This window comes from Oncorhynchus mykiss, chromosome 32 (assembly GCF_013265735.2).
Source record: "Oncorhynchus mykiss isolate Arlee chromosome 32, USDA_OmykA_1.1, whole genome shotgun sequence".
Taxonomy (NCBI): Eukaryota; Metazoa; Chordata; class Actinopteri; order Salmoniformes; family Salmonidae; genus Oncorhynchus; species Oncorhynchus mykiss.
This window is the reverse complement of record NC_050572.1, coordinates 37,560,076-37,586,904: the sequence shown is the minus strand read 5'-3', so window position 1 is coordinate 37,586,904 and position 26,829 is coordinate 37,560,076. Positions and strand designations below refer to the sequence as shown.

Below are 26,829 nucleotides of genomic sequence, written 5' to 3'. Positions count from 1 at the left end.
CTTTTATCTAACAGAACCAAAAGAGCATTGGAAAGTAATAAGAGCAGGTCAACAAAAACTCAATCACACAGCCTAGTTCTGAACAAGCAGCAAAGACATTGATATTCGAGATACAATCAATGTGAGGAGAGTGTGGATGGGTGAGCAGTAGTATTTCAACTGGTCTACTGTGGCTGTCACAGTAATTAAACAGATCAGGAGATCAAAAACTCAAGAGGTGGGGGGAGTTGTATAAAAAGGTATTTTAATGACCTGCTTTGTAGAAGAAAAAAATACACATACCTAACTTTTTAAAGGGTGGGGGGTGGGGGTGAAACAAAACTGACCAAGGAGGGAAAAAAACAAGGTAGAGAATTTTTATTATAATCTATGGTACAATTGTTCTCGTTGAAAGAAGAACATGAAACCCCCCCCCACCCCGTGTGGGAAAATATAATGAAGTTAACTGCCCTACCGAATACCACCCCAACCAAAAGCATGGTAGAAATATACACAGGTAACATCAATATAAAAATCTGCCTTCTCCTGGCTAGCCAATTCCTCCAACATGTTTATCATGACATGTCACACTGCGTACACACACTACTGCGCGTGGTTGTGTATGTCTGTTATATGTCATATTGTGCTTGTAAATGCAAACATGTTTTTTGTAGTTGTGTTCTCAGTCAAAAGAGGTGTGTGTTCGAAACGAACAAGGGTGTCTAATCAAACCTAAATTTGGGTGGAATTCTGTAGGGTGGGGGGACATGACAGGGAGGGAGCAGAGTTGACACTACAATAACGGACGGTAGATTGCAATCGGATGGAGAAAGAAGCGAGGGGGGGGTTTAACATGAGTGTGTACACTGTCTCCATAACTATGTGCTAATATGTTAAGGGATGAGAACAGATAAGAGGCTGAGGGAACAATAGATACAGAAAGGGATAAAGAAGAGGGGTGGGGCAGGGGGATGCATTTGAAATGTTTTCAGATCTTCTACTTCACTTCCTGTTTTTGGGGGAGGGCCAGTTTCCACGGCGCTCACCGCGTTGGCCCCCTCCGTTTCCAGCTCCGCCTCCTCCCCCACTGGGCGGGCCCCGTGGGCCTCTTCCTCCCCCACCTCCCTCTCTTCCTCCAGCGTTGACCCTCCTGTTCTGTCGCTCCATACCGGGACGCTGGCTGGAGAAGCTTCTCTTGTTTGCCGCCTGCTCCTTCGCAGTCATCTCTCGCTCTCCGACTCCTCCCCCACCTCCACCTCCTCTTCCGGGTGGGTGATGATGGTGATGGGAGGAATAGGACTTCCCTCCTCCTCCCTCCCTCTCCCGGAACTCGGTGAAGTCACTGCTCTCGGAGGCGGTCTCCCACTCCTCATTGGCCTGGTCTGAGTTCTGGTTAGAGAAGTCAGGGGATTTGGCGCCTCCTGCTGGGTTGTGGTGCTGCTGAGAGTGGGCAGGACCAGAGTTGCCCTGGTTGTAGTGATGGTGGTGACTGTTTGCGTTAGAGCTTCCAAGATGGGTGCCGGTACTGCTGTTGTTGTTGGTAGTTGTGGTAGCAATGTGGTTAGCGTTGGGGGCAGTGCCGGTCGAGGGCACCGCTTTGTGTGCGCCTTCAGTGACATCCTGAATGTAATTCTGGCAGGGCGAGGAGGGTCGTCCTCCTCCGTTGATGCGAGCGGCGTTCTCTCGCTCCTTCAGCCTGCGGAAGCGCGGTGGCTTGTCCTGTTGGTGTTGGGAGCGGCCGTGGCGACGGCGTCTCGGGGGGCGCTCAAAGCCATCCCGAGGGACGCAAGGAAAGCCACGCCCGTCCGAGCCAGAGAGAGGAAGGGGCCCGCTGGAGTTGGTAGTGGGATTAGCCGTGGACTGCTGGGTCCCAACTCCTCCATTCTCCATGGAGCCCTGCGGGGCTGGAGTAGGTGCAGCAAGGATAGATTGTGGAGGGGTTGCTCCTCCCTGATTCTGAGCTTGGCTTCCGTCCACTGACTTCTCCTCCCCACTGGTTCCACGACCCGTGTCTTTGGGTGCAGACGACTGCATTGGGCCCTGCTGCTTGCGGACCGAGGCTGAGGACTTGGAGGCCCAGCCTTGAGGGTCGGCCCTGGATCCTGACCTATGACCTCCAGCCATTCCTCCTCCGGCTCCACCACTTCTATAGATGCTGCCACCTCCTCCTCCCCCTCCGCCACCCCCCCTACCCCTCCTAGAGGGCACCCCTCTGGGGGTGAACACCCGGGCCTGGGAGCCTCTGGATGGGGCGGAGCCGCCACTGGTAAAGTTATCTGTGCCACTGCCATTCTTGGTGCTGGATTTGCGGTCTTCCTTGTCCGACTGGGCCAGGTCGCTGGCGGCACTCTCACTGCCCGTCTCCGACCCCCTCTGCCTCCTCCTCTTGGGGACCTCCTCGTATTCTGAACCCTCGCTGCGGGTCTCGCTGTGGTTACGCGCGCGCCCCGGGTTGGCTTGCGACCCCCCTCGGTTGCGCCTTGCCCCCGATGCCTCGTCATTGAATTCTTGGTGGTAGCCGCCGCCAGCTCGGTAGTCCCGGCTGCTCCTGCTGCCTGCTGCCCTGCCACGGTTAACACTGCCACCCCCGGCCGTGCCCGTGTAAGTGCCCCGGTAACCTCGGCCACGCCCGTAGAACTCGCCACCTCGTCCTCGGCTGGCTCTGCTACCACGGGCCGAGCCGCCGTGGTATGATGCACCCCCGCCCCTCTCCAACGAGCGCTCTCTGTCCCGCCTATTGGATGGGGGGCCGGAGTACCCTGATGAGGGGGTGGGGTTGACACCGTCTTTGGGACCTTTGCCCACTCCTCCTCGTTCGTTCGCCGCTCGGTCCTTCCATCCGTTTCTGGGTTTGGGACCAGTCTGAGCCAGTTCTTCTTTACCAGACACTACAGAGGAGCTCTGTGGGCCAGAGGATGTTTCCTGCTTGACTGATGAATTGCCTCCGTCTTTGTCTTTTCCAGAGCCTCCTCCGCTGGTCTTTTCTCCTCCCTCGCCCTCCCCACCCTCTCTTTTCATCTCCTTCAGCACAGGCCTCTTGATAGGCCCTGCCCTCTTATTGGTGTTGCTGCCGCCGGAAGGTTTGTTGTGGTCAGACGCTGTTGGGTGATTGGATGAATCCTCCCCTCCGCGGTTGTTTCCGCTCCCTCCTCTTCTGTTGTTCGAGGGGCCTCCTGCGTTGCTGCTGCCGGGCCGTGGCCCCCACTGGGTCTCAGTCTTGTGTTCCCTCCCCCCTCGCTCCCGCTGGTTGGGCTTAGGATCACGGTGGTGGTGCTGCTCCTGGCCCTGCCTCTGCGGCTGCTGCTGGGACTGCTGAGACGTCACAGAGGACTGAGAGTGGCTGTGGCCCATCTTATCCTGCTTCATCTCTCTGCTGCTTCCTGCATCATGTCTCTGCCCGGTTCCTGTGTCAGCCTTGCGCTGAGGTGGGAGGAGATGCACGACCGCCTTGCCGCTGCCGTCGTCCCTGGCTGAGGATGACGAGGAGGATGATGAGCAGGAGGAGAGGGACGGCTGTTGGAGTGGGGGCGAGGGGTCACCCTTCTTGGGGGCTTCGCCTCCTCTCTCACCGCGGCCATTCTCGGGCTTGTGGGGGTGGAGGGGAAAGTGGGAAGGGCCTTGGTGTTGTTGATGACCATGGTGTTGTTGGTGTTGAGGGTGGTGGAGGTTGTTATTCTCCAGGGGGGAGAGGTCAGTGCGCCCATTGCGGTCGTAGTGGGGGTGGGGGGCCCCCCAGACCTGGCCCTGTTGCTGGCCACCCTTGTGGCCCTGGCCCTCATCCTGGTGGCTGAAGCCTCCACCACTCCCCCTCTGTTGCTGCTGGTGTAGGGCCATGCGGGAGCCCTGGTCGGGAAAGTTGCTGTAGTTGCCCCGGCCACCCATGTAGGATTGGTGGTGGTGGGGGTGGTGGCTGCCTCCTCCCTGGCCCCCCACCAGAGTGCCCACAGGGGGTGGGGTCTGGTTGGAGGAGCCCGAAACAGAGTTGGGCTGCTGGATGGGGCCTGGCCCTCCCTCTCGCATACCACGGACTGGAGGGGTGTCACTCCTAAAATAAAAACCAGCGATTTAATAAAAACCTTTATTCCATAAACCGTATACTGTACTTATAAAACTGACTGGATTCATATATTAATCTAATTTGATTTCAACTAATACATATTTTCCTATTCAAACAGTATTGTATGATTTGCTCATTAAACGGATGCTTGAGGATTGGCCCTTTATCTATTTCCACACAGTCAGATGAACTTGTGGATACCACTTTTATGTCTCTGTGTCAAGTATTAAGGAAATTAGAGGTAGTTTCACGAGCCAAAGCTAACTAGCAACTTCCTTCGAACTACATGCAGAAATAAAAATGGTATCCACGAATTAATCGGACTCTAGGGAAGGAGATAAAGGGCCTCATTGCCAAAAATATCCCTTTAAATGATCGTGAGTGACATCTGACCCCCCCCCCCCCCCCCCCCCCCCTCCGTCCGTCTTACCTAGGCCCTTTGCCACTGACATCATCTTCTTCCAGTGCCTGCTTCTGTCTCAGAGGGGAGCTCAGTCCCCTGCCTTCACTGCCCCCAGGGAACACCTCAGGCCCCCAGGCCAGTTTGGGATCCATGGGAGGTGTCCCACGGTTGGGGTGTCCCGGGTGCTGCTGCCTGTCGAAGGTGTCCGAACCAGAGCCCCCCGAATCGGAGCGCTCTCGCCCCATCATCCCTGAAACAGAAATGGTTAGGAAAAAAAGTCATACTCAATTATAAAAATTATAGCTGGCAACCATAGCAAATAGCTGGTGCTATTTCCTATAACGTATAAACATTATTGCATTATCATAATCTAAATATTCAACATTTGAATCTGGTTTGCACAAATCTGCCATTGACCTGCAAATTCAGATTCTGCCCTATGGCAAAATACCAACTCCTTGACTGAATATTTTATATATCAAACCAGACTACCATGAGTACCCACCTGCATGTTGCATGTTGGGCGGGTAGTAGTCCATGGGCCCTGGAGGTCGACCCTGCATGCCCCCCTGCATCATCCGGGGGTCCATGTAGGGCATCATCATCCAGCGCGGGTCAAAGTTCATGGGCAGGGGCTGGGGGCCACGGCCCATGGAGCCCTGTGGCGGGTACTGAAGGGACCCTGACTGCTGCTGCTTGGGACCCTGGGTCTGAGTGGTGGCCCCCGGAGAAGGGCCCTGCTGCTGGGGGGCCTGCTGAGGCTGCTGGGGTGGGAGCTGCTGCTGGCTCTGTTGGGCTGCTTGGCTGTGCTGCTGCTGCCACTGCTGCTGCTGCTTCATCAGCTGCTCCTGAAGACACCAAATGGGAGAGATGTTATAATATACAGTGCATTCGTAAAGTGTTCAAACCCCTTCACTTTTGACATTTTGTTATGTTACAGCTTTACTCTAATTTTTTAAAATTTATTATTATTTATTTTTTCCTCATCAATCTACACACAATACACCATAACGACAAAGGGAAAAAAATGTTTTTAAAAAATATCTAAAAAAATAAAAAACAAATACCATATTTATATAAATGTATTTAGACCCTTCGCTATGAGACTCGAAATTGAGCTCTGGTGCATCCTGTTTCCATTGATCATCCTTGAGAAATCTCTACAACTTGATTGGAGTCCACCTGTGGTAAATTCAATTGGTTGGACATGATTTGGAAAGGCACACACCTGTCTATATAAGATCCCACAGTTGACAGTGCATGTCAGAGCCAAAACCAAGCCGAATGAATTGTCCGTAGATCTGAGACAGGATTATGTCAAGGCACATATCTAGTGAAGGGTACCAAAAAATGTCTGCGGCATTGACGTTCCCCAAGAACACAGTGGCATCCATCACTCATGAATGGAAGAAGTTTGGAACCACCAAGACTCTCCCTAGAGCTGGCCGCCTGGCCAAACTGAGAAATCGGAGAAGGAGGGCCATGGTCAGGGAGGTGACCAGGAACCCGATGGTCACTCTGACAGAGCTCCAGAGTTCCTCTGTGGAGATGGGAGAACCTTCCAGAAGAACAGTAATCTCTGCAGCACTCCACCAATCAGGCCTTTATGGTAGAGTGGCCAGACGGAAGCCCCTCAGTAGAAGGCACATGACACCCTGCATGGAGTTTGCCAAAAGGCACCTAAAGGGCTCAGACCATGAGAAACAAGATTCTCTGGTCTGATGAAACCAAGATTTAACTCTTTGGCCTGAATGCCAAGCGTCACGTCTGGAGGAAACCAGCCACCGTTTATCATCTGACCAATACCATTCCTACGGTGAAGCATGGTGGTGGGAGCATCATGCTGTGGGGATGTTTTTCAGCAGCAGGGACTGGAAGACTCGTCAGGATCGAGGGAAAGAGGAACGGAGCAAAGTACAGAGATCCTTGATGAAAACCTGCTCCAGTGCGCTCAGACTGGGGCGAAGGTTCACCTTCCAACAGGACAATGACCTTAAGCACATAGCCAAGACTACGCTGGAGTGACTTTGGGACAAGTCTCTGAATGTCCTTGAGTGGCCCAGCCAGAGCCCGGATTTGAACCCGATCTAACATCTCTGGAGAGAACGGACAATAGCTGTGCAGCAACGCTCCCCACCAAACCTGACAGAGCTTGAGAGGATCTACAGAGAAGAATGGGAGAAACTCCCCAAACACAGGTTCACCAAGCTTGTAGCGTAGCATCATACCCAGGAAGACTCGTTGCCAAAGGTGCTTCAAAAAAGTACTGCGTAAAGGGTATGAATATTTACTTGCAAACATTTATAAAAAACAGGTTTTTGCTTTGTCATTATGGGGTATTGTGTGTAGATTGATAAGGGGGGAAAAAACTATTTAATCCATTTTGGAATTGGCTGTAATGTAACAAAATGTGGAGAAAGTGAAGGGGTCTGACTGAATTCTTTCCAAATGCACCGTATGCCATTTAGCAGATGCTTTATCCAAAGCTACTTAATCATGCGTGTAGGGCTGGGCGATAAAGCATTAATTCGATTAATTTGAATGTATGTTTTAGCGCAAAATTTCAAATGCCAGTATCACAAGAATCACATTATTTTGTTTTTATCAGCGTTTATGTCCGCTTGTTCTCATGTCTTTTTGGTCTCGTCTCCTTGGCTCGTTCTGTGCTGTGTGCACCTTCCCACAAAAAATAAATAAATCACAACCACACACACACACCAAGCAACAAGAGATGAAATACCACGTCTTCCTATCTGACAAGCAGTTTAAACTCGCTATTTGTATTTTTTTATTTATTTTTTATTTCACTTTTAATTTAACCAGGTAGGCAAGTTGAGAACAAGTTCTCATTTACAATTGCGACCTGGCCAAGATAAAGCAAAGCAGTTCGACACATACAACGACACAGAGTTACACATGGAGTAAAACAAACATACAGTCAATAATACAGTATAAACAAGTCTATATACGATGTGAGCAAATGAGGTGAGATAAGGGAGGTAAAGGCAAAAAGGCCATGGTGGCAAAGTAAATACAATATAGCAAGTAAAACACTGGAATGGTAGATTTGCAATGGGAGAATGTGCAAAGTAGAAATACAAATAATGGGGTGCAAAGGAGCAAAATAAATTAATAAATTAAATACAGTAGGGAAAGAGGTAGTTGTTTGGGCTAAATTATAGGTGGACTATGTACAGGTGCAGTAATCTGTGAGCTGCTCTGACAGTTGGTGCTTAAAGCTAGTGAGGGAGATAAGTGTTTCCAGTTTCAGAGATTTTTGTAGTTCGTTCCAGTCATTGGCAGCAGAGAACTGGAAGGAGAGGCGGCCAAAGAAATAATTGGTTTTGGGGGTGACTAGAGAGATATACCTGCTGGAGCGTGTGCTGCAGGTGGGAGATGCAATGGTGACCAGCGAGCTGAGATAAGGGGGGACTTTACCTAGCAGGGTCTTGTAGATGACCTGGAGCCAGTGGGTTTGGCGACGAGTATGAAGCGAGGGCCAGCCAACGAGAGCGTACAGGTCGCAATGGTGGGTAGTATATGGGGCTTTGGTGACAAAACGGATTACACTGTGATAGACTGCATCCAATTTGTTGAGTAGGGTAATGGAGGCTATTTTGTAAATGACATCGCCAAAGTCGAGGATTGGTAGGATGGTCAGTTTTACAAGGGTATGTTTGGCAGCATGAGTGAAGGATGCTTTGTTGCGAAATAGGAAGCCAATTCTAGATTTAACTTTGGATTGGAGATGTTTGATATGGGTCTGGAAGGAGAGTTTACAGTCTAACCAGACACCTAAGTATTTGTAGTTGTCCACGTATTCTAAGTCAGAGCCGTCCAGAGTAGTAATGTTGGACAGGCGGGTAGGTACAGGTAGCGATCGGTTGAAGAGCATGCATTTAGTTTTACTTGTATTTAAGAGCAATTGGAGGCCACGGAAGGAGAGTTGTATGGCATTGAAGCTTGCCTGGAGGGTTGTTAACACAGTGTCCAAAGAAGGGCCAGAAGTATACAGAATGGTGTTGTCTGCGTAGAGGTGGATCAGAGACTCACCAGCAGCAAGAGCGACCTCATTGATGTATACAGAGAAGAGAGTCGGTCCAAGAATTGAACCCTGTGGCACCCCCATAGAGACTGCCAGAGGTCCGGACAGCAGACCCTCCGATTTGACACACTGAACTCTATCAGAGAAGTAGTTGGTGAACCAGGCGAGGCAATAATTTGAGAAACCAAGGCTGTCGAGTCTGCCGATGAGGATGTGGTGATTGACAGAGTCGAAAGCCTTGGCCAGATCAATGAATACGGCTGCACAGTAATGTTTCTTATCGATGGCGGTTAAGATATCATTTAGGACCTTGAGCGTGGCTGAGGTGCACCCATGACCAGCTCTGAAACCAGATTGCATAGCAGAGAAGGTATGGTGAGATTCGAAATGGTCGGTAATTGGCTTTCAAAGACCTTAGAAAGGCATGGTAGGATAGATATATGTCTGTAGCAGTTTGGGTCAAGAGTGTCACCCCCTTTGAAGAGGGGGATGACCGCAGCTGCTTTCCAATCTTTGGGAATCTCAGATGACACGAAAGAGAGGTTGAACAGGCTAGTAATAGGGGTGGCAACAATTTTGGCAGATAATTTTAGAAAGGGTCCAGATTGTCTAGCCCGGCTGATTTGTAGGGGTCCAGATTTTGCAGCTCATTCAGAACATCAGCTGAGCAGATTTGGGAGAAGGAGAAATGGGGAAGGCTTGGGCGAGTTGTTGTGGGGGGTGCAGTGCTATTGACCGGGGTAGGAGTAGCCAGGTGGAAAGCATGGCCAGCCGTAGAAAAATGCTTATTGAAATTCTCAATTATGGTGGATTTATCAGTGGTGACAGTGTTTCCTATCTTCAGTGCAGTGGGCAGCTGGGAGGAGGTGTTCTTATTCTCCATGGACTTTACAGTGTCCCAGAACTTTTTTGAGTTAGTGTTGCAGGAAGCAAATTTCTGCTTGAAAAAGCTAGCCTTGGCTTTTCTAACTGCCTGTGTATAATGGTTTCTAGCTTCCCTGAACAGCTGCATATCACGGGGGCTGTTCGATGCTAATGCAGAACGCCATAGGATGTTTTTGTGTTGGTTAAGGGCAGTCAGGTCTGGGGAGAACCAAGGGCTATATCGGTTCCTGGTTCTAAATTTCTTGAATGGGGCATGTTTATTTAAGATGGTTAGGAAGGAATTTAAAAAAAATATCCAGGCATCCTCTACTGACGGGATGAGATCAATATCCTTCCAGGATACCCCGGCCAGGTCGATTAGAAAGGCCTGCTCGCTGAAGTGTTTCAGGGAGCGTTTTACAGTGATGAGTGGAGGTCGTTTGACCGCTGACCCATTACGGATGCAGGCAATGAGGCAGTGATCGCTGAGATCTTGGTTGAAAACAGCAGAGGTGTATTTAGAGGGCAAGTTGGTTAGGATGATATCTATGAGGGTGCCCGTGTTTAAGGCTTTGGGGAGGTACCTGGTAGGTTCATTGATAATTTGTGTGAGGTTGAGGGCATCAAGTTTAGATTGTAGGATGGCTGGGGTGTTAAGCATGTTCCAGTTTAGGTCGCCTAGCAGCACAAGCTCTGAAGAAAGATGGGGGGCAATCAGTTCACATATGGTGTCCAGAGCACAGCTGGGGGCAGAGGGTGGTCTATAGCAGGCGGCAACGGTGAGAGACTTGTTTTTAGAGAGGTGGATTTTTAAAAGTAGAAGTTCAAATTGTTTGGGTACAGACCTGGATAGGACAGAACTCTGCAGGCTATCTTTGCAGTAGATTGCAACACCGCCCCCTTTGGCAGTTCTATCTTGTCTGAAAATGTTGTAGTTTGGAATTAAAATGTCTGAATTTTTGGTGGTCTTCCTAAGCCAGGATTCAGACACAGCTAGAACATCCGGGTTGGCAGAGTGTGCTAAAGCAGTGAATAGAACAAACTTAGGGAGGAGGCTTCTAATGTTAACATGCATGAAACCAAGGCTATTACGGTTACAGAAGTCGTCAAAAGAGAGCGCCTGGGGAATAGGAGTGGAGCTAGGCACTGCAGGGCCTGGATTCACCTCTACATCACCAGATGAACAGAGTAGGAGTAGAATAAGGGTGCGGCTAAAAGCAATAAGAATTGGTCGTTTAGAACGTCTGGAACAGAGAGTAAAAGGAGGTTTCTGGGGTCGATAAAATAGCATCAAGGTATAATGTAGAGACAAAGGTAAGGTAGGATGTGAATACAGTGGAGGTAAACCTAGGTATTGAGTGATGAAGAGAGAGATATTGTCTCTAGAAACATCATTGAAACCAGGAGATGTCATTGCATGTGTGGGTGGTGGAACTAATAGGTTGGATAAGGTATAATGAGCAGGACTAGAGGCTCTACAGTGAAATAAGCCAATAAACACTAACCAGAACAGCAATGGACAAGGCATATTGACATTAAGGAGAGGCATGCTCAGTCGAGTGATCAAAAGGGTCCAGTGAGTGGAGAGGTTGGTTGGGGGTCACGGGCAATTTAGACAGCTAAATCGGTAGCAAGCTAGCATAGGAGCAAGCTAGCATAGGATGGAGGTCTGTTATTAGCCAACTCTTGCGTTCCGTCAGTAGATTAGTGGGTTTCCGTGTGGTAGAGGGGATTAATCCAAATCACACAACAACAACAAAAATAAAAACAATAGATATAGTTATAGAGGCCCAAGAAGAAAAATAAATAAATAAAAATAATTTGAGGTTTGGTCCAACAGAAATCGGTCAAATGTACACCGAAACACATTAAGACATTTTACTGTAAGAGAGGATACCCCTTTTATTGGCTCAACTAACAAAATTGACAGAGAGCATACACTACTCAAAGACAATTGATTCTGGAAAATGAATGCTCAGTTTGTTGCGTGCAGCCTTACAGTACCGCTAGCTGGCAGCATTTTAGCCAGACGTGCTAGCCGTGTAGTCTGTCAAATGTGCAATGAGCATAAAAATACAGATTTATGTCAGGAATTGACAACAAATTCTCATTCTGAGAAATAATAGCCAGGTAGGCCACTTAATTAACATCTAAACAAAGTGGACAGTTCAAACAGTTGGAGATGGACAGGAGGGTTCATAACTGTTCTACCTTGTTAGCTAGCAAATAGATCCAAGTTAGCTAGACTTGAAATACAAAAGATTAGCAGGCTACTCACTAGCACATGGGCCGGTGCTTAAAAGATTGTTTTGGAATCATGTGTTCATTTTCTGTAATACCCTGTTTGTCATTATTAGATGTGCATGGTTTTGGTTGAATTTGTCACAAAAGGGGGATTTTCATAGATAAGACATGGACGCCAGATGAGTGATTGAGAGAAAAAAAGGTTGAACTATTATAAAATATTTGCATTATTAGTTGGTCTTATGGTTGTGAAAGGCTTATAATTTAGCCTAGGTATAATTTGACAATCCCTGAATTCTTTAGAATGCTGACCGTTTGAAATGTAGTGTGTTGACTTAATTGTGCAACAAAGCTTATTTAGGGAATGAATATCCATCCATCCATCTCTCTCTCTATCTTGTGTTTTTTTTTTCAAGTATTGAGTTGCACCCCATTTTGCCCTCAGAACAGCCTCAATTTGTTGGGGCATGGACTCTACAAGGTGTCAAAGGCGTTCCACTGGGATGCTGGCCCATGTTGATTCCAATGCTTGGCACAGTTGAGTCAAGTTGGCTGGATGTCCTTTGGGTGGTGGCCCATTCTTGATACACACAGAAAACTGTTGAGCATTAACTGCTTGGTGACAGGGGGCAGTATTTTCACGTCCGGATGAAATGCATGCCCAAATTTAACTGCCTGCTACTCATCCCCATAAGATTAGATATGCATATTATTAGTTGATTTGGATAGAAAACACTCTGAAGTTTCTAAAACTGTTTGAATCATGTCTGCGAGTATAACAGAACTTATGTAGCAGGCAAAACCTTGAGGAAAAACCATTCAGATTTTGGTTTTTGAGGTCACTCTTTTCAATGGGTTTTCATTGGGAATCCTGATTTCTTGCAGTTCCTACCGCTTCCACTGGATGTCACCAGTCTTTAGAAATTGGTTGAGGTTTTTTCTTTGAGTAATGAAGAAGTAGCCCTGTTCAAAACGAGGGTCACTTCAAGTGTACTGTTAGATAGAGGCGCATGACCAGAAAGGTAGTGTCAGTTTGTTTTCTTCCTGTATTGAACACAGATCATCCCGTCTTCAATTTGATCAATTTTTTACTTTAAAAAATACCTAAAGTTGTATTACAAAAGTAGTTTGAAATGTTTTGGCAAAGTTTACAGGTAACTTTTGAGATATTTTGTAGCCACGTTGCGCAAGTTGGAACCAGTGTTTTTCTGGATCAAACAAGCCAAATAAATGGACATTTTGGATATATATCGACGGAATTAATCAAACAAAAGGACCATTTGTGATATTTATGGGACATATTGGAGTGCCAACAAAAGAAGCTCGTCAAAGGTAAGGCATGATTAATATTTTTATTTCTGTGTTTTGTGTCGCGCCTGCAGGCTTGCAGGTACAACCAGGAATAAAATTTTCCCGAAGCGAATCCTTTGTTCGCACCCACCAGGGCAATTGAACTGATTCCAGAGGCCGACCCAAAACAACGCCGGCAAAGGGTAGGTACTCGGAGGGATCTTCTAGTCTGACTTAGTCCACACACCACTCACCGCTTCTGAGTATATTACTCACTAATGTTCAGTCTCTGGATAATAAAGTTGACAAGCTCAGGGCGAGTATTTCCTACCAGAGAAGCACAAGTGATTGTAACATACTCTGTTTCACAGAAACATGGCTCTCCCGGGATATACCGTCTGAGTTGGTCCAGCCAGCTGGGTTCTCAGTTCATCGCGCGGACAGGTATAAACAACTCTCCGGGAAGAAGAAGGGCGGGGCTATATGTTTCATGATTAACAACTCATGGTGCAATTGAGATAACATACAGGAACTCAAGTCCTTGAGAGCATCCTGTCGGGCTGTATCACCGCCTGGTACGGCTCACCAGAGGGTGGTGTGGTCTGCCCAACGCATCATCGGGGCAAACTACCTGCCCTCCAGGACACGTACAGCACTCAATGTCACAGGAAGGCCAAAAAGATAAATCAAGGACAACACCCGAGTCACTGCCTGTTCACCCCACTATCATCCAGAAGGGGAGGTCAGCACAGATGCATCAAAGCTGGGACCGAGAGACTGAAAAACAGATTATAGTTCAAGACCATCAGGCTGTTAAATAGCCATCACGAGCACATTAGAGGCTGCTGCCTATATACATAGACTTGAAATCACTAGCCACTTTAATGTTTACATATCTTGCATTACTCATCTCATATGTATATACTGTATTCTATTTTACTGTATCTTAGTCTATGCCGCTCTGACATTGCTCATCCATATATTTATAATTCATCATTCCTTTACTTAGATTTGTGTGTATTGGGTATATGTTGTGAAATTGTTAGATATTACTTGTTTGATATTACTGCACTGTTGGAGCTAGAAACATAAGCATTTTGTTACACCCGGAATAACATCTGCTAAACAAGTGTAATTGACCAATAAAATATAATTTGATGTCTCAAGTAGAGGTCGGCCGATTAATTAGGGCCGATTTCAAGTTTTCATAACAATCGGAAATCGGTATTTTTGGACACCGATTTTGCAGAATTTTATTATATTTTAAAAAAAATACATTTTTACACCTTTAGGCAACTAGGCAAGTTAGTTAAGAACACAATCTTATTTTCAATGACGGCCTAGGAACGGTGGGTAAACTGCCTTGTTCAGGGGCAGAACGACAGATTTTTACCTTGTCAGCTCGGGGATTCAATCTTGCAACCTTACAGTTAACTAGTCCAACCACCTGATTACATTGCACTCCACGAGGAGCCTGCCTGTTACGCGAATGCAGTAAGAAGCCAAGGTAAGTTGCTAGCTAGTATTAAACTTCTTATAAAAAACAATCAATCAATAATAATCACTAGTTAACTACACATGGTTGATGATAATACTAGTTTATCTAGCGTGTCCTGCGTTGCATATAATCGATGCGGTGGCATTCGTGAAAAAGGACTGTCGTTGCTCCAACGTGTACCTAACCATAAACATCAATGCCTTTCTTAAAATCCATACACAAGTAAATATTTTTTAAACCTGCATATTTAGTTAATATTGCCTGCTAACAAGAATTTCTTCTAACTAGGAAAAATGGTGTCACTTCTCTTGCAACAGAGTCAGGGTAAATGCAGCAGTTTGGACCGCCTAGCTCATTGCAAACTGTGTGAAGACTATTTCTTCCTAACAAAGACAGCCAACTTCGCCAAACGGGGGATGATTTAACAAATTCTCATTTGCGAAAAAAGCACAATCGTTGCACGACTATACCTAACCATAAACATGCCTTTCTTAAAATGCCTTAAAATCAATACACAGAAGTATATATTTTTAAACCTGCATATTTAGCTAAAATAAATCCAGGTTAGCAGGCAATATTAACCAGGTGAAATTGTGTCACTTCTCTTGCGTTCATTGCACGCAGTCAGGGTATATGCAACAGTTTGGGCCCCCTGGCTCGTTGCGAACTAATTTGCCAGAATTTTACGTAATTATGACATAACATTGAAGGTTGTGCAATGTAACAGGAATATTTAGACTTATGGATGCCACCCGTTAGATAAAATACAGAACGGTTCCGTAATTCACTGAAAGAATAAACTGCACTTTTACTTTCTTCAACACTTTGTTTTCGCATTATTTATACCAAATTGAACATGTTTCATTATTTATTTGAGGCTAAATTGATTTTATTGATGTATTATATTAAGTTAAAATAAGTGTTCATTCAGTATTGTTGTAATTGTCATTATCACAAATAAATACATTTTTATTTTATTATTATTTTTTAACTCGGCCAATTAATCGGAATCTGCTTTTTTTGGTCCTCCAATATTCAGTATTGGTATTGAAAAATCATAATCGGTCGACCTCTATTCTCAAGACTTTAACTGGTCTTGAAGTGGATTTAACAAGTGACAAAATCAAGGGATTCTATTTTGACCTGGTCAGTCTCATGAAAAAAAACAGATGTAAGTATGCTGATTGGCTGTGATCAAATAAATATTTTCCATGTAGTCGCTTATTTGTTTACTCACAATACCCTCTAATATCTTACTGATTGAAGGGAGTAAAGTAATTGGTCGACTATTAGCAGACGTAAGGAATTTGTTGTCGTCTTTTGGGATTAGACACACCTTAGCATGCTCCCATACATTTGGATATTGACTGTTTTCCAGTGACCAATTAAATATATATTTCAGAGGAGCTGCAATTGGGGAGTAGCATAGCGAAGATAAATATTGTCCATAAGATCATTATCCATAGATTTACCATTCGGTAATGACTTCAGTAGGTTATTAGACTGACCTGTTGCTGTCTCTGGAAGCGGGGAGGCAGGGACTTCTGGTACTTGGAGTAGCCCTGTCCCGGGGGGCCGCTGGCTTGGCGACTTGCTCCTCCTCCCATGCTTTCTACCTTCACTGGGTCTACCACCCCTCCACCACCTCCTCCGCTGCGGACGTGAGCACTATCTAGGATATCCTCCTTCCCTTCCCCAGGCACCAGGACCTCCAGAGGGGGCTGCTGCAGCTGGGGAGTGGGGGGCTGGGGACACACCTGGGCGTCTGGATGGGAGGAAGGGGAGAGAATATAGCAATGATATGCCACTGGTTGTTGGAAGAGGTAAGCAGATGTGAATAATACCAAGTCATGTGCTATACAATTAAGGAAGGTCAGTAAAAGGTACTATTGTGAACTTAAGACGTGATAAAAACAACAACTTCAAAGATGAACAATCGTTTGGCGAAACACACAGCCTTTTGTCGACTGGCCCAAACATACCTTTTTAGAGATACAAGTTGAAATATGAAGACAACACCAGAATGCTGGGTAAAAAAATAGGGCTGTTACGGTGGGTGACCTTATTACCACCACACTGGCAGTCACAGTAAATAGGCTTCTCAAAAACTGCACTCTGATGCCGCTATAGGCTAGGCCTACTATATTTACTTCTCAACTATCCTAATATTAAGCAGACTGCTTCGCCTTACAACCGGAGTAGCCTACCTGGCCTGGCATGAAAATGAACTGCGGAAAAAGCATCCTCCATTTGATATTTAAGTGCATACGGATTACATGTATTTTTTCCCCCTGCCCGTGACCGACAGGTGCATGATAATGGCCCATTCTAAATCAAAATTTCACACATACAGTACCAGTCAAAGGTTTGGACACACCTACTCATTCCAGTTATTTTTCTTTATTACTATTTTCTACATTGTAGAAAAATAGTGAAGACATAAAAACTACGAAATAACACATGTTATTATCATGTACTAACCAAAAGAAGTGTTAAACAAATCTAAATATAATTTACATGAGATGCTTCAAAGTAGACACCCTTTGCCTTGATGACAGCTATGTGTGTGCTAGAGGTCGACCAATTAATCGCCATGGCCGATTAATTCGGCCTTTTTGGACGCCGATTATGGCCGTTTATATTGCAATCCATGAGGAGACTGCGTGGCAGGCTGACCACCTGTTACATGAGTGCAACATCGAAGGACCTTGTGGCTGCAAGGAGCCAAGTTAAGTTGCTAGCTAGCATTAAACGTATCGGATAAAAAACAATCAATCTTCACATAATCACTAGTTAACTACACATGGTTGATGATATTACTACGTTAACTGGCTTGTCCTACGTTCAATATAATCAATGCGTTGCCTGTTAATTTATCGTCGAATCGCAGCCTACGTCAACTTAGCCAAACGGGTGATTTAACAAAAGCACATTCGCGAAAAAATACCATGCGTTGTCCCTCACCATAAACATCAATGCCTTTCTTAAAATCAATACACAAAGTATATTTTCTTAAACCTGTATATTTAGTTAAAATAAATTCATGTTAGCAGGCCATATTAATTAGGGAAATGGTGTCACTTTTCAGTGCAAGCAGGGTCGACATGGTATGACATAACATTGAAGGTCGTGCAATGTAACAGCAATATTTAGACTTACGGTTGCCACCCGTTCGACAAAATATGGAAAGGTTCCATAGTTCACTGAAAGAATAAACGTTTTGTTTTCGAAATTATAGTTTCCGGATTTGACCATAATAATGACTAAAGGCTCGTATTTCTGTGTGTTTATTATATTATAATTCAGTCTATGATTTGATAGAGCAGTCTGAGCGGTGGTAGGCAGCAGCAGGCTTGTAAGCACTCATTCAAACAGCACTTTACTGCGTTTGACAGCAGCTCTTAGCAATGCTTGAAGCACAGTGCTGTTTATGACTTCAAGCCTATCAACTCCCGAGATTAGGCTGGCAATTGTAAAGTGCCTACAAGAACATCCAATAGTCAAAGGTATACGAAATACAAATGGTATAGAGGGAAATAATCGACACGTCATAATTTCTATAATAACCACAACCTAAAACTTCTTAACTGGGAATATTGAAGACTCATGTTAAAAGGAACCACCAGCTTTTATATGTTCTGAGCAAGGAACTTAAACGTTAGCTTTTTACATGGCACATATTGCACTTATACTTTCTCCTCCAACACAGTTTTTTTTGCATTATTTAAACCAAACTGAGCCCGTTTCATTATTTATTTGAGACTAAATGGATTTTATTTATGTATTATATTAAAATAAAAGTGTTCATTCAGTACTGTTGTAATTGCTATTATTACAAATATATATAAAAATCGGCATCAGCTTTTTTTGGTCCTCCAATAATCGGTATCTATAATGAAAAATCATAATCGGTCGACCTCTAGTGTGTGCAGCCTGCGCAAGAAACAGAGCAGAGCTCATGGCTTTGATGCGACTTTTTATATCATGCAGCCTTAAACACATAGCCTAACGTTAGAATCACAACTAAAGTTGAATAAATAACAAAATTAATAATTTAGGAGAACCTGTTTCTTTTAAATATATCTTCTATTTTATTCAGCTTTGTTCAATTGTATTCTTCTTACTATAATATAATGCCACGGGAATTATAAGCAAATCTTGTCTTGCAAACTACTGTGGCCCACAGCCATATGGCAGAGCCAGATCAGGGCCTAACATAAGAACGACTCAGAATATGCTCTTCTGAAGTAGGCTATATTTTCTTAATATCATGTTTCTTTAGGCATGCCCACAATAAATAATGGATTTATTGTGATGTGTAGGCTTTATTAAATGGATTTATTATACTTTAAAATGTAGATGTTCAAAAGCGCTGCATCACTGGCTTGTAGGCTGTGCATGGAAGCCAGAACATGCTAAACATGTTTATGTTAATTAAATGGTAAATTACCTTGCAACCTGCAGTTATTTGTATGACAATCACCTGCTGACAATTTTAGGACCGCCATAGCTCTTGTCAGAACTCACCAGCATTGGAATCATAGCTGCTATTGCTATTGGCCCTCTGTCGGTCGGTGGGACTGGGCCCTGGCACTAGGTCCCTGGTAACAGCCTGGGCAGCCAGGGGGGGCTCCTCAAGGTCCACGCAGGGGGACGGGGGCTGGCTGATGTTGGGGGAGCAGGCTGAGGCCGACAGGGAAGGGCTGGGGCTTCCGGCCGTGGTGGAGTTGCCGTCCAGACTGGGGGGCTTGGAGCCTCCGCTGCTCCCACCACCACCCTGCTGGGCCTTCTCATCCAGCCTCTTCAGCTTCTCAGCGCAGGCCGCACGCCGCTCTTCCTCCATCCTTCGCTCCTCCTCTTCGCGGCGCCGGCGGGCGCGTTCAACAGCGGCCGAGATCTCTGAGGAGGACTGCTTCCTGCGCTGGCGCCATGTCTCCTCTTCATCTTCGCCGGTGGGCGGGGCCAGCTGGCCAGTCGTCTGAGGTGGAGGGGTGGGGCCTCCGGGGATGGGGGAAGTAGCCTGCTGCTGTTGGAGCTGCGAGGAGGGGGCGACCTTCCCGGGGGCCAGGGAGACAGTTTCAGGGGCTACCACCGGGCTGGACTGATTAGGGGAGTTGCGGTCCTGGAGAGATTGAATGAGGACACACATGACAACAAACTCTGCTGCAATATAAAAAAAATAAAAAAAATAATAATAATTTTAAAAAAAAAACTTTCCTAGGATGGTATGAATAATTCCAAATAACTGATCCGCAAAAAAAGTGTGTGAAAATGCTGTCCGGCTATACACAGTGTACAAAATATTAAAAACACCACCTAATATTTTACCCTCAGAACACTCAATTAGTCAGGGCATGGACTCTACAAGGTGTTGAAAGCGTTCCACAGGGATGCTGGCCCATGTTGACTCCAATGATTCAAACAGTTGTGTATGGATGTCCTTTGGGTGGTGGACTATTCATGATACACACAGGAAACTATTCATCGTGAAAAAGCCAGCAGCGTTTCAGCTCTTGACACAAACCGGTGCACCTGGCACCTACTACCATACCCTGTTCAAAGGCACTTAAATCTTTTGTCTTGCCCATTTACCCTCTGATTGGCGCACACACACAATCCATGTCTCATACACAATGGTCTCAAGGCTTAAAAATCCTTTAACAAGTCTTCTCTCCTTCATCTACAGCGCATTCAGAAAGTATTCGGACCCCTTGACTTTGTCCACATTTTGTTACATTACAGCCGTATTCTAAAAATGATTAAATAAATTGTTTTCCTCATCAATCTACAAGCAATACCCCTTAACGACAAAGCGCAAACATGTTTTTAGAATTTTTTGCTAATGTATTGAAGATAAAAAAACAGATAGATATTTACATTAGTATTCAGACCCTTTGCTATGCGACTCGAAATTGAGCTCAGATGCATCCTGTTTCCGTTGATCATCCTTGAGAGGCTTCTACAACTTGATCGGAGTCTACCTGTGGTAAATTCTATTGGCTGGACATCATTTGGAAAGGCACACACCGGTCTACAGTTGACAGTACATGTCAGAGCAAAAACCAAGTCATGAGGTCAAAGGAATTCTACGCAGAGCTCCGAGACATGATTGTGTCGAGGTATAGATCTGGGGAAGGGTACCAAAACAATTCTGCAGCATTGAAGGTCTCCAAGAACACAGTGGCCTCCATCATTCTTAAATGGAAGAAGTTTGGAACCACCAAGACTCTTCCTAGAGCTGGCCGCCCGGCCAAACTGAGCAGGAGAGGCCCATGGTCAGGGAGGTGACCATGATCCCGATGGTCACTCTGGCAGAGCTCCAGAGTTCCTCTGTAGAGATGAAAGAACCTTCCAGAAAGACTAACATCTCTGCAACACTCCACTAATCAGGCCTTTATGGTAGAGTGGCCAGACGGAAACCACTACTCAGTTAAAGGCACATGACAGCCCGTTTGGAGTTTGCCAAATTACACCTAAAGGACACTCAGACCATGAGAAACAAGATTATCTGGTCTGAATTAACTAAGACAGAACTCTTTGGCCTGAACGCCATGCATCACATCCGGGGACAATCTGGCACCATCCCTACGGTGAAGCATGGTGGTGGTGGGAGCTTCCTGCTGTGGGGATTTTTCAGAGGCAGGGACTGGGAGACTAGTCAGGATCAAGGGAAAAATGAACGGAGCAAAGTACAGAGAGATCCTTGATGAAAACTAGCTCCAGAGCGCTCAGGACCTCAGACTATGTTGAAGGTTCACCTTCCAACAAGACAATGACCCTAAGCACACAGCCAAGACAATGCAGGAGTGGCTTCGGGACAAGTCTCTGAATGTCCTTGAGTGGCCCAGCCAGAGCCCGGACTTGAAATCAATCGAACATCTCTGGAGAGACCTGAAAATAGCTGAGCAGCGACGCTATCCATCCAACCTGACAGAGCTTGAGAGGATCTGCAGAGAATGGGAGAAACTCCCCAAATACAGGTGTGCCAAGCTTGTAGCATCATACCCAAGAAGACTCAAGGCTGTAATCGCTGCCAAAGGTGTTTCAACAAAAAACTGAGTAAGGGTCTGAATAGTTATGTAAATATCATATCAGTTTTTTTTTTTAATTATACATTTGCAAAAATGTTGCATTGTCTTTAAGGGGTATCGTGTGTAGATTGATGAGGGAAAAAACAATTTAATACATTTTAGAATAACGATGTAACATAACAAAATGTGGAAAAAGTCAGGGGTCTGATAACTTTCTGAACGCACTCACTGATTGAAGTGGATATACAAGTGACATCAATAAGGGATCATCACTTTCACCTGCATTCACCCAGTCGGTCATGGAAAGAGCAGGTGTTCCTAATGTTTTGTACACACACTCTCGCATATATATACACACACACACACGAGGCCCTCTCTCTCCCCAGGTAGGCAGATACCTGTCGGTAGTAGGAGTAAGGCCCCTGTCCCTGGTGGAGGAGAGGCCCTGGTGGGGGGGGGAGCTGCTCCCGGGACCCACCCAGTCCAGGCCTACGCCCCTGTAGTGTACAGGCAGCCACAGGTTACAGTTAGCCAGATGCATCTAGTTAACTATTATGCTAAATACGCTAATATCCATGTCCTCAAAGCAATCCTGCTTTTTACTATAAAATGGTCACTGTTCACTTGAGATGCCTCTGAAAGTCCACAAGACTAGCCCTTGCAGAGGGTCGTACCTGGTAGGTGGCATGGGCGCCTTGGCTCCCCCAGCCGCTCTTGCCCCCCTCCTCGGCCCATCCTGGCTTGCTGGAGGGGGGTGGGGGGCCGTCGTGGTCGGCGTTGGAGGGAGGGGTGCGGCGGGTGTCCCTGTCCACTCCGCTGTCAGAGACTCGGGAGCGCTGCACCACCTGAGGGGGACCTTCCTGAGACCTTTGCATCTCCCTGGGGAAGGAAATAAGAGACGACACATTTGTCACGTCAAAAGCAATCCCACATTCAACAACCATTTCAAGAATTCATTACATTCTGGCTCCGTCATTTATTAATTCAGAAACAATTTATGTGAGCGTGTGGCTCTTCGTGGCAGAAAGGAGGATTGCTAGCACAGCACAGTACAAATAGTTTTAAACGTTTAAACTGTATTTTCCAAACCATGTGAATCTTATGTTGGGCAGGTACTGTGGGACATACCGTGCACCGTTCTTGCTCTCGCTTCTTTCACTCCTCTCGGGTCTCTCGTTCCTCTCCTCATCTTCCTCTCCTTCATCGTCGCTGAACTTCAACTTGGCCGAGTAGTCGATCTCCTCGTGTGCCCCTGTTTGACAGACTCAATGGTTCAGAGGGGAAGCATAATAGGCATGCGGACCGCATTTGCACCGTTGCCATCCTCGACCATTATACACAGCCACACACACTATGAGGGAGACTTGAAACAATGCATGCTTCTCATCTCTCCCTCACTTGGATAAACCTGATGTCTCCCCTCCCCCACACAAAGCACTACTGAGTCCATGAGATGAGATGATGCCGTCGAATGTGCTACCCACTGTGTTTCTCCATGTATTAGCAAACTCCCACCATATCAGCATCATACAATTGATATGATAGAGAGTGATAGTCTCTCGGATTCTAAAATAATGAAGGTGGCTGGCTTTCTTGTAATACTTTCAGGCTATCCAGTCAATTGTCCCACGTTGTTTAAGGTTCTCATATCAATTTAACAGTGTACAGGTCTCTACTCTTAATGTGATGGCTTTTTGCACTTGCCACTGCTTTCTGAGCAGTATACTCTACCAATAATTACAAGTGTTCATGAGTCCTGACGTCTCCTCTCTCTCACCTGCCCAGCCCTCGTCTCCGTCCTGGTGGTCTAGTTCATCTAGCTCCTTCAGGTCATCCTGCTTCAGAATGGAGGGTCGCTTCACCATCTCCCCTCCCCCACCACGGGGACCGCCCTGGGGACGCCCGCGGCCGTCCTGACCCTGCTGGCGAAACCTGGGAGGGGCCTCACCAGGAGGGGGGTACCTGTAGGGCCCCTGGGGGCCGTAGGGAGGCGGGAAGGGCAGAAAGGGAGGGTACATCTGAGACCGAGAGACACAGAAAGAGGGTAGAAAACATTTAGAGACCCTGAGATGCACAAAAGCAGAGATTGACAGTACACTAATGCTACACTGGTGGGTAACAGGGTGAGAGCCCATCTGTGCGCACACCTCTAACAGTGAGATGTTTTAACACTGCTTCTGTGCCACCATTTGTATATTCTCTTGAAAATATTTGCCAAATGGATGGAAACATACATTGCATTCGGAAAGCATTTAGATGCCTTAACAAAATGTTGAAAAAGTCACGTTATAGCCTTTCTCTAAAATGGATTAAATAGAAACATTTCCTCAATCTAGACAATACCCCACAACGACAAAGCGAAAACAGGTTGTTAGAAATTTGGCAAATGCATTACAAATAAAAAACATAAATACTTTATTTACATAAGTATGGAGACCCTTCGCTATGAGACTCGAAATTAAGCTCAGCTGCATCCTGTTTCCATTGATCATCTTTGAGATGTTTCTACAACTTGATTGGAGTCCACCTGTGGTAAATTCAATTGATTGGACATTTGGCACACACCTGTCTATATAGTTGACAGTGCATGTCAGAGCCAAAGCCATGAGGTCAAAGGAATTGTATGTAGAGCGCCGAGACAGGATCGTGTCGAGGCACAGATCTGGGGACAGGTACCAATACATTTGTGCAGCATTGAAGGTCCCAAAAAACCATAGTGGCCTCCATTCTTAAATTGAAGTAGTAGTTTGGAGCTGCCAAGACTGTCCCTAGAGCTGTCTGCCTGGCAAAACTGAGCAATCGGGGGAGAAGGGCCTTGGTCAGGGAGGTGACCAAGAACCCGATGGTCACTCTGCCATTCCTCTGTAAAAGGAACATGACATCCAACTTGGAGATTGCCAAAAGGCACCTTAAGGACTCTCAGACCATGAGAAACAAGTCTGATGAAACCAAGATTGAACTCTTTGGCCTGAATGCCAAGCGTCACGTCTGGCGTAAACCAGACACCATCCTTACAGTGAAGCATGGTGGTGGCAGCATTACACGGTGGGAATGTTTTACAGCGGCAGGGACTGGGAGACTAGTCAGGATGGAGGGAAAGATGACGTGAGCAAAGTACAGAGAGATCACAGATTAAAACCTGCTCCAGAGTGCTCAAGACCTCAGACTGGGGCCAAGGTTCACCTTCCAACAGGACAGCGACCCTAAGCACACAACCAAGACAACACAAGAATGGCTTCGGGACAAGTCTCAAAGTCCTTGAGTGGCCAAGCCAGAGCACAGGCTTGAACCCGAGCTAACACTTCTGGAGAGCCCTGAAAGTAGCTGTCCAACTCATCCAACCTGACAAAGTTTGAGAGGATCTGCAGAAAAGAATGGAAGAAACTCCCCAAATACAGGTGTGCCAAGCTTGTAGTGTCTTACTCAAGAAGACTCAAGGCTGTAATCAATGACAAAGGTGCGTCAACAAAGTACTAAGCAAAGGGTCTGAATACATATGTAACTGATTTTTTAAATTTAAATTTACAAAAAATTCTAAACGGCTTTATCATTATAGGGTATTGTGTGAACAAAAAAACAATTGAATCTATTTTAGAATAAGGCTGTAATGTAACAAATGTGGAAAAAGTCAAGGGGTCTGAAAACTTTCCAAATACACTGTAGCTATAATAGATAGCACACATGCAGAGATTATACCAGAGCTGTGTTCGAATATCCATACTAACATACAATCGAGGGAGTGGCACAGCAGTCTGCACAGCACAGCAGTCTAAGGCACTGCATCTCAGTGCTAGATGTGTCACTACAAACACCCTGGTTCGAATCCAAGCTGTATCACAACCGGTCGCATAGGGCAGCGGAAAATTGGCACCACACCGTCCGGGTTTGGCCGGGATAGGCCGCCATTGAAAATAAGAATTTGTTCTTAACTGACTATCCTAGTTAAAAAGGTTAACAAAAATAATAATACATAAACTAAATACTACATACTTAATAAGTACAGTGCCTTGCGAAAGTATTCGGCCCCCTTGAACTTTGCGACCTTTTGCCAGGTTTCAGGCTTCAAACATAAAGATATAAAACGGTATTTTTTTGTGAAGAATCAACAACAAGTGGGACACAATCATGAAGTGGAACGACATTTATTGGATATTTCAAACTTTTTTAACAAATCAAAAACTGAAAAATTGGGCGTGCAAAATTATTCAGCCCCTTTACTTTCAGTGCAGAAAACTCTCTCCAGAAGTTCAGTGAGGATCTCTGAATGATCCAATGTTGACCTAAATGACTAATGATGATAAATACAATCCACCTGTGTGAAATCAAGTCTCCGTATAAATGCACCTGCACTGTGATAGTCTCAGAGGTCCGTTAAAAGCGCAGAGAGCATCATGAAGAACAAGGAACACACCAGGCAGGTCCGAGATACTGTTGTGAAGAAGTTTAAAGCCGGATTTGGATACAAAAAGATTTCCCAAGCTTTAAACGTCCCAAGGAGCACTGTGCAAGCGATAATATTGAAATGGAAGGAGTATCAGACCACTGCAAATCTACCAAGACCTGGCCGTCCCTCTAAACTTTCAGCTCATACAAGGAGAAGACTAATCAGAGATGCAGCCAAGAGGCCCATGATCACTCTGGATGAACTGCAGAGATCTACAGCTGAGGTGGGAGACTCTGTCCATAGGACAACAATCAGTCGTATATTGCACAAATCTGGCCTTTATGGAAGAGTGGCAAGAAGAAAGCCATTTCTTAAAGATATCCATAAAAAGTGTCGTTTAAAGTTTGCCACAAGCCACCTGGGAGACACACCAAACATGTGGAAGAAGGTGCTCTGGTCAGATGAAACCAAAATTGAACTTTTTGGCAACAATGCAAAACGTTATGTTTGGAGTAAAAGCAACACAGCTGAACACACCATCCCCACTGTCAAACATGGTGGTGGCAGCATCATGGTTTGGGCCTGCTTTTCTTCAGCAGGGACAGGGAAGATGGTTAAAATTGATGGGAAGATGGATGGAGCCAAATACAGGACCATTCTGAAAGAAAACCTGATGGAGTCTGCAAAAGACCTACGACTGGGACGGAGATTTGTCTTCCAACAAGACAATGATCCAAAACATAAAGCAAAATCTACAATGGAATGGTTAAAAAATAAACATATCCAGGTGTTAGAATGGCCAAGTCAAAGTCCAGACCTGAATCCAATCGAGAATCTGTGGAAAGAACTGAAAACTGCTGTTCACAAATGCTCTCCATCCAACCTCACTGAGCTCGAGCTGTTTTGCAAGGAGGAATGGGAAAAAATGTAATTCTCTCGATGTGCAAAACTGATAGAGACATACCCCAAGCGACTTACAGCTGTAATCGCAGCAAAAGGTGGCGCTACAAAGTATTAACTTAAGGGGGCTGAAT

At 45.7% G+C, this 26,829-nt stretch overlaps 1 protein-coding gene across 4 annotated transcripts in view; it reads right to left on the bottom strand.

Annotated features, from left to right (window-relative positions):
• Positions 1 to 223: 223 nt before the first annotated feature.
• LOC110487638 (protein PRRC2A) overlaps positions 224 to 26,829 on the bottom strand; it is a 42,825-nt gene continuing 16,219 nt past the window's right edge. For 2 of the 4 annotated variants that reach the window (XM_036971665.1, XM_036971664.1), the window contains exons 8-16: positions 23,189 to 23,429; positions 22,540 to 22,663; positions 22,086 to 22,290; positions 21,810 to 21,908; positions 18,908 to 19,502; positions 15,889 to 16,145; positions 4,945 to 5,287; positions 4,467 to 4,689; positions 224 to 4,024 (exon numbers count right to left, since the gene is read on the bottom strand). In XM_036971665.1, coding sequence (XP_036827560.1) covers positions 982 to 4,024; positions 4,467 to 4,689; positions 4,945 to 5,287; positions 15,889 to 16,145; positions 18,908 to 19,502; positions 21,810 to 21,908; positions 22,086 to 22,290; positions 22,540 to 22,663; positions 23,189 to 23,429 — 5,130 coding nt within the window. In that variant the 3' untranslated portion in view covers positions 224 to 981. The remainder of the gene's footprint in view (positions 4,025 to 4,466; positions 4,690 to 4,944; positions 5,288 to 15,888; positions 16,146 to 18,907; positions 19,503 to 21,809; positions 21,909 to 22,085; positions 22,291 to 22,539; positions 22,664 to 23,188; positions 23,430 to 26,829) is intronic. The other 2 variants (XM_036971666.1, XM_036971667.1) reach the window with 2 other exon arrangements.